The sequence below is a fragment of the Pelophylax lessonae genome (genome assembly GCF_965119305.1).
Source record: "Pelophylax lessonae genome assembly, chromosome: 3".
Classification (NCBI taxonomy): domain Eukaryota; kingdom Metazoa; phylum Chordata; class Amphibia; order Anura; family Ranidae; genus Pelophylax; species Pelophylax lessonae.
This window is the reverse complement of record NC_138770.1, coordinates 201,286,165-201,294,604: the sequence shown is the minus strand read 5'-3', so window position 1 is coordinate 201,294,604 and position 8,440 is coordinate 201,286,165. Positions and strand designations below refer to the sequence as shown.

At 44.3% G+C, this 8,440-nt stretch overlaps 1 protein-coding gene across 1 annotated transcript in view; it reads right to left on the bottom strand.

The window, feature by feature from the left end:
* Positions 1-731: 731 nt before the first annotated feature.
* Positions 732-8,440, bottom strand: part of PROC (protein C, inactivator of coagulation factors Va and VIIIa) — a 109,198-nt gene continuing 101,489 nt past the window's right edge. The window contains exon 9 of the mRNA XM_082249423.1: positions 732-1,473. Coding sequence (XP_082105549.1) covers positions 863-1,473 — 611 coding nt within the window. The 3' untranslated portion in view covers positions 732-862. The remainder of the gene's footprint in view (positions 1,474-8,440) is intronic.

The window sequence follows — 8,440 nt, the reverse complement described above, 5'->3', positions numbered from 1 at the left end:
TTAGATTTGGTATAATGTGTCCCTTGTGCTGCTTCTTTTTGGTTTAGGCCACCTGCGATAATATTCAGATGCAGCGGGGGTTAATACAACTGAATGGCTGTCAGGAGCTCTCAAGAGAGCTTGACTAAGCCCACCCTTTCTGCCCTGCCTTGTCATTCATAGAGGCTGTACAATAGCTTCTACGGATGACACAGGATCTCTGAATGGGGGGAAAGGCATGTAATTGAGATCTCTGCCCCTTCCAATAAAAGATACTTTGTCATCCATAGGAGTTGAAGTTCGGCATCTATGAATGGCAGAAGGAAAGGGGGGCATAATCAAGCCCTTTTGATGAGAGTTCCTGACAGGCCCTCAGTTGTATTAACCCCTGCTGGCTGCCGCACAGAAATATTACAGCAGCGGTGGTGGGTAGGAAAGTGGAACATTTCTCCTAAATCAAGAAGAATCAGCACATGGGACACATTATACTAAATACAGGTTATGTCCATTGTTCTGCAGTTTATATTTGTAATTTAGGCTAAAAATAGGCTATAAAACAATCAAAAAAGAAAGCTTAGGTTATAAATCTATAAGGATATGACTAAAACACCTTCACTGTTAATTGATGGCAAATAAAATTTGTGAATGATGGCTGCAGCTGTGCCCCCTGACCACAGTGTCCAGCCCTGGTGTGCATTTAACAATTATTGGCACCCAAGTCTCTATTCTTTTACAATAATAAAGAAAACATATTTTATTGGTTATGATCTTTATTGCATTTCTTTATAAAATGCTGGCAAATAGTTAAATCAATATTTTCATGAAAATGATCGCACTTGTCTTTAGATGGGTTGCAGTAGTTGTATTCCAATCTAATAGACGATTATCTTTCAGTTTTTTTGTGTGACTCTTTTGGATTTGGCTTCACTTTTTTCACCTCAGTCTCATAGTTTGTCATTGTCTGACTGATCCAGTCGAGGTAATAATGAACTTTAGTGTAGACTCCAAAATTATCCAGCCGTCCACAACCCTCTCCCCAACTCACCAGTCCAACAAGGAACCAGGTATCACCAAATCTAGTCACCATGGGCCCCCCACTGTCCCCAGAGCATGCATCCTGATCATCTCCTAGAATTCCTGCACATAGCATATTATCTGTTATTCTGCCACGCATAACTTCCGAACAGTTGTTTTGGGAGACTATAGGGACCTGTATGTAGCTAAGGATTATCGTGCGGTTGCGAAAGGATTGATCCTGGTACCCCCAGCCAGTTACAATTGTCTCTGTGCCTTCTGCTGTCAGGTTTGTTTCAGCAAGTCCATAGCTTGGTAAACAGATGGGCAGCACATATTTGTCATACACAGCTGGCTGGTTAAGACGCATAAGAGCAATGTCATTATTGACTGTCGCAGGGTCAAATTTGGGATGAAGGATGATCTTGGTGACTGCAATTTGCTGTTCTGTGTCTTCCAGAATCCGGCGGTCATATTCACCTGTAATATAATGTGTTTCAAGAGTAAGAGAGGGAAAGTTTTAGAAATTACTTTTTAAGCTAGTATACAGTGGTGATATATGATACAGTAATAATGACTACAACAAATCAAATACAGAAATAGATATTTTTCTTTCCAGTCTTTAAAACAGGAGCGGGGAACCTGCGGCCCATAAAATCATTTGGTCTGGCCCCCGTGCCGCTGAGTCTGTGCCTGACTCAGCTGAGCTGTCAGAACGGAGCCGTTGTTTCCTGTATAGTTCCAGCTCCATCCTGACAGTCTGAGTGAGTCACAGGCGGAGTGATATCAAATGCACTCTGCCTATGAGGAGACTGACCAATACAGGAAGCATCGCCTCTATCTTTGTCCAGCGCTGCACCGCTCCTGAGTCTCTAGCCAGCATTTCCCACCAGCAGTACCCACAGCAGTAAAAGCCAGCACTACCAGCTTGAGCCAGCAGTTCCACCCATCAGTACCAGCCTGAGCCAGCAGTACCCACAGCAGTACCAGCCAGCAGTGCTACCCTGAGCCAGCAGTACTCACAGCAGTACCAGCCTGAGTCAGCAGTACCCACAGCAGTACCAGCCAGCACTACCAGCCTGAGCCAGCAGTACCAGCCAGCAGTACCAACCTGAGCCAGCAGTACCCACAGCAGTACCAGCCTGATCCAGCAGTACTCACAGCAGTACCAGCCAGCACTACCAGCCTAAACCAGCAGTTCCCACAGCAGTACCAGCAAGCACTACCAGCCTGGGCCAGCAGTACCCACAGCAGTACCAGCCTGAGCCAGCAGCACCAGTCAGCAGTACCAGCCAGCGGTGTACCAGCCTGAGCCAGCAGTACCCACAGCAGTACCAGCCTGAGCCAGCAGTATCCACAGCAGTACCAGCCAGCAGTACCCACAACATTACCAGCCAGCAGTACCCACAACAGTACCAGCCTGAGCCAGCAGTAACCACAGCAGTACCAGCCAGCAGTACCCACAGCACAGTACCAGCCTGAGCCAGCAGTACCCACAGCAGCACCAGCCAGCAGTAATGCAAAAAAAAAGGGGAGAAATAAATGGACTTTAAGGGCACCGTAATAAAAAACATAACACTTTATTTGGGATAAGTATTAAAACCACAGAAGTGTGTATCGACCGATCAACATGGACAATTTCATTGATCAGAGGATGCAAGTGATAGGTGAGTGAGGGGAACCTCACCACCTGGGACATACAGTGCAACAAACAATACAAGATTGCATTTGAATAATATACAAAAGAGAAATAGGGCGCTATACGCTGCACACAGACCGCACCACGGTGCAGGCAACGCAGAGCGTCCTGTACAATATGATGACAACTTCCCAAAGGAAATAAAACAATATATCCAATTGCTCTACATGTTTCGTCTGGTGTTCAGACTTCATCCGGAGCGGTTTGGAATATAGATTCCATAGGAAGATGTTGTTGGAGCCAACCAATAGGCACCAAAATTATAGACCAATCTTGTAATACGTAATCACGAGGGGTGACCTGTTGAGGTAGCCGGAGGAGCACGCGCTGCTTAAGGTCAGATAAAAAGGTAATCAGGTAGTCACAATATAGGGTATGCCTGTCCCATACATAACCGGACATGAGGCATATAGTAAAATAGCAGGCAGTTCCTCCAGAGCGAGAAAAGCATGACCTATGGCGGTCATTCCCCATCCGGGGGTCACTGATCTGGGTTCCTGAGGAGCATTTGGAGGACGCGCTGCATGCTTTTCTCGCTCTGGAGGAACTGCCTGCTATTTTACTATATGCCTCATGTCCGGTTATGTATGGGACAGGCATACCCTATATTGTGACTACCTGATTACCTTTTTATCTGACCTTAAGCAGCGCGTGCTCCTCCAGCTACCTCAACAGGTCACCCCTCGTGATTACGTATTACAAGATTGGTCTATAATTTTGGTGCCTATTGGTTGGCTCCAACAACATCTTCCTATGGAATCTATATTCCAAACCGCTCCGGATGAAGTCTGAACACCAGACGAAACATGTAGAGCAATTGGATATATTGTTTTATTTCCTTTGGGAAGTTGTCATCATATTGTACAGGACGCTCTGCGTTGCCTGCACCGTGGTGCGGTCTGTGTGCAGCGTATAGCGCCCTATTTCTCTTTTGTATATTATTCAAATGCAATCTTGTATTGTTTGTTGCACTGTATGTCCCAGGTGGTGAGGTTCCCCTCACTCACCTATCACTTGCATCCTCTGATCAATGAAATTGTCCATGTTGATCGGTCGATACACACTTCTGTGGTTTTAATACTTATCCCAAATAAAGTGTTATGTTTTTCATTACGGTGCCCTTAAAGTCCATTTATTTCTCCCCTTTTTTTTTGCATTTCTGACATTCAGGACGTGGCACATGTCTTTTTATTTTATTTCGCCCCTGTTTTTTGCTGCACCAGGGATAGGCGTAGATATCCTATTTAGTTAACCAGCCAGCAGTACCCACAGCAGCACCAGCCAGCAGTACTAGCCAGTGGTACCAGCCTGAGCCAGCAGTACCAGCCAGTAGTATCCACAACAGTACCAGCTAGCAGTACCAGCCTGAGCCAGCAGTACCAGACAACAGTCCCCACAGCAGTACCAGCCTGAGCCAGCGGTACCCACAGCAGTACCAGCCAGCAGTACCAACCTAAGCCAGCAGTACCCACAGCAGTAGTAAAGCAAATCTTCTGCGCTCAAGTAGAATATGACAGAGGGAAGAGAGATGAACTTCAGACTCAGGTGTAAAAAAGCCAATGGTCTTGCTGCCCCCTCAGGATCAAGGGTATCCAGAACCAACTGAGAGAAAAGACAAAAGAAAAAGGGGCACACCGACCTAGTGCATCACCACTAAAACCATTTATTAAAATATTAAAAAGTATACAATATACTCACAAGGCAGGTGTGATAATACACACATCAACATTGCATATACAATCTCCAAGGTAGCCAAGGTCCCATAGGTAGCTGAATGGCATGCAGAGTGCCGTATGGGGATGCTGTGGCTGGGCTGACGCGTTTCAGGGGCGAACCCCCTTGCAGCAACTTTTCTGGCTCTGAGGAAGGGGGTTCGCCTCTGAAACGCGTCAGACCAGCCACAGCAGCCCCATGCGGCACTCTGCATGCCATTCGGCTTCGTATGGGACCTTGGCTGCCTTGGAGATTGTATATGCAATGTTGATGTGTGTATTATCACACCTGCCTTGTGAGTATATTGTATACTTTTTAATATTTTAATAAATGGTTTTAGTGGTGATGCACTAGGTCGGTGCGCCCCTTTTTCTTTTGTCTGTACCCACAGCAGTACCAGCCAGCAATACCCACAGCAGTACCAGCCAGCAGTAACAGCCTGAGCCAGCAGTACCCACTGCAGTACCAGCCAACAATACCCACAGCAGTACCAGACAGCATTTCCCATCAGCAGTACCAGCCAGCAGTAGCCACCAGTAGTACCAGACAGCTGTAGCAGTCAGCAGTACCAGCCAGCAGTCCCACCGCCAGTACCCACCAGCAGTACTTTTCAAAACTTACCACCGCAAAGGCAACTGTGCTCCAGGACTGATCAACGCAAACCTGGAAAACCAGTTGCGAGTAGCAACATCGCCAACACCACCTAACATCACACACCTCCCCAAAGAGAAGCAGTTCCAGCCATCACATAACGGGTGAGTTAATTAAATGTTTGACCAAATATAACAGGCTAATTTTTAAGTTGATAATTTTGTACGGCCCCCGAATAATGTTAAAAATATCCAAATGGCCCTTGGCAGAAAAAAGTTTTCCCACCCCTAATTTAAAGGAAGGCCACAGTTTTATTAAAAAGTGCCCACAAATAAATTATGTAAATCCTTCCAAGATTTAAATTATTTTAGCTGATACGTTTGGAATGGGGAGTGCACATTTGAATGGAGAGTCCACTAGCAAAAAACTGAAGTATAACAGTTTTAACAACATCTCTGGGTCATTTTCTATTCAATATGCACTAAATTTGTAAAAAATTAGGGAGGTGGTTTAACGACAATTTTTTCTGGGGTGCTGCACTGGTGCGAAGTCACATTGGAACAGGAAGGGGTCATCCCCAAACTGTTCCCACAAAGCTGGGAGCATGAAATTGTCCAAAATGTCTTGGTATGTTCACGCCTTAAGCGTTCCCTTCACTGAACCTAAGAGGCAAAGCCCAACCCCTGAAAAAGAATCCCACCCCATAATCCCCCTCTACCAAAAGATTTGGACCAGTGCACAAAGCTAGGTCTATAAAGACATGGCTGAGCAAGTTTAGAGTGGAGAAACTTGACTGGCCTGCACAGAGCCCTGACCTCAACACAACAGAACACCTTTTCAGCAGAGACCGGGAGCCAGGGCTTCTCGTCCAACATCAGTGCCTGACCTCACAAATGCGCTTCTGGAAGAATGGTCAAACATTCCCATAGATACACTTCTAAACCTTGTGGACAGCCTTTCCAGAAGAGTTGAAGCGGTTATAGCTGCAAAGGGTGGGCCAACTTAGTATTGAAACCTATGGACTAAGGCTGGCCATACACCATACAATTTTCTTGTTCAATTTTCCTTCAGATTTACCAAAACCATATAATATAAAGTTAAACCTAAACACTTTCAATTTGTATCCAATCAGGCAGGTCCTAGCACTACATTCAGTCAGATATGATTAACCACTTGCCGACTGCCTAACGCAGATCTACGTCGGCAGTCAGCCCCTCACAGGCAAAGTGACGTAGGGCTACGTCACTAGCTTGTGAGGGTCTAGGGAGCGAGCGCGCGCCCCCGGAGGCGCGCTCCCGCTCCCGCGTGGTCACGGACCCCCCCGCGTGTGACCAGCGGACCCGATGTCCGCCGGTCACTCGGCGATCGGCAGGGGAGAGGGAGAATGTCAGGCAGCTTGTGTAAACGCTAGTATGTAGATCCGTTGATCAGTGTCCTTACAGCTCAAGCCACAGCCAATCACAGTAGAAAGCACGCCCCTAGGGACACACACAGCCCCTCCCTCCCAAATAAAGTTAACCCCTTCACTACCAGTGTATTTTTACAGTAACAGTGCATATGTATAGCACTGATTACTGTAGAAATGTCACTGGTAACCCCAAAAGTGTCACAAATGTCAGTCAAGGGTCCGATCTGTCCGCCCCAATGTCGCAGTACCGCAAAAAAAAATCGCAGATCGCCGCCATTACGCGTTAAAAAAAAAAACAACAAAAATGACAAAAATCTTTCCCTTTGTTAGTAAAATAACTTTTGCGCAAACCAATCAAAATACGCTTTTTGCGATTTTTTTTTACCAAACATAGGTAGCATAAAACAAATTGGCCGAAAATGTTAAAAAATTTTGATTTTTACATTTTTTTGGGGGGGAATTTCATATAAAAACATGTGAAAAATATTGCTATTTTTGCAAAATTGACGCTCTTTTTTTGTTTATAGCGCGTGATCAAAAAATCGCACAGGTGATCAAATACCACCAAAAGAAAGCTCTGTTTGTGGGAAAAAAAGGACGCCAAATTTGTTTAGGTACAGCGTCGCACGACCGCGCAATTGTCCGTTAAAGTCACGCAGTGCCGAATCGCAAAATACCCCCTGGTCGGAATGGGGGTAAAATCTTCCGGGGCTTAAGTGGTTAAGTGCCAGTGAAGGGTGTGAAACGCGTTAGCTGTTTGCTGTTAGTGTCTCCTATGCTTTTATGCTGTATGGACTTAACACGTCGATAAAGGTGTTTGCATTAGAATGCAGGCCATTTAGAACTTTTATTTTCCCTAGCACTACATAGTTGAAGGTAAATCTAAAGGAAATTGAATAAGAAAATTGTGCAGTGTATGGCCAGCCTAAGACTGGTATGAATTAAAGTTCATGTGAGTGTAAAGGCAAGCATCCCAATACTTTTGAGTCTGTCTGTCTTTCCTGGAGCGGTCCTATTTCCACCCTGCATTATATAAAATAAGTTACATTTCTTTTGTATTGAGTTTCTGAGATCTATAAAAATTTGCAAATTGACTAAACTCTCCAGCAGTACCAAAACAAATAGCTTTGGATGGAGTGTTGCTTTAACCACTTCTGGACCGGAAGGTTTTACCCCCTTTAATGACTAGGTCATTTTTTGCGATACGGCACTGCGTTACTTTAACTGACGATTGAGCAGTCGTGTTTTTTCCCACAAATAGAGCTTTCTTTTGGTAGTATTTGACCACCTCTGCCATTTTTATTTTTTTGCGCTTTAAACAAAAAAAAAAGAGAGACAATTCTGAAAGAAAAAAAAACAGTATTTTTTACTTTCTGTTATAAAACATAATAGGAAAAAATGGTGTTAACCAAAAAATGAACTGCGCAAATGGGTGCTTGTGCACAAATTATAGTGCATTAATCGTGAATACAAAAATTGAATAAATATATAAATATAAAACTGTGAAAATATAAATATGAATATCTTCCACACTGCGAGCAGCAACCAAACAACGTGTTAACATGATAAATGTGAAATTTTGAAAGTATATATTGCGCTCAACAAAAAAAGTGCATAAGTGCATATAAATAAATGAATAAATAAAAGAAGTTATCCAAAGTGCTTAATGTCATTGGTTGATAAACCACAAACTCTGCATAAAGAATTATACTGTGTACAAAAAGTCCTTATAGTGCTTAAAATAAGATGATGATAAGGTAATCCGCAGCAGTATTAAAGCACAGACTTGATAGAAGTGGTGTTAAACCTTCACCTCCACACCTTCACCCAGTGCTCTAAATAGATACTCCGTACCAGAAGGATATGACCCCTTGATTATAGGGGGTCACAACAAGCATTGATATCCACACCGAATCCGGATCATCCACATAACCTTTCCTCTCAACATCAAAGATGTGTGGCCAGATAGTAGTGGAACTCCAAATTAAAGGACCGGTATATGCCCATTGTCCATGAGAGGCTGCCTGTGCAGCAGA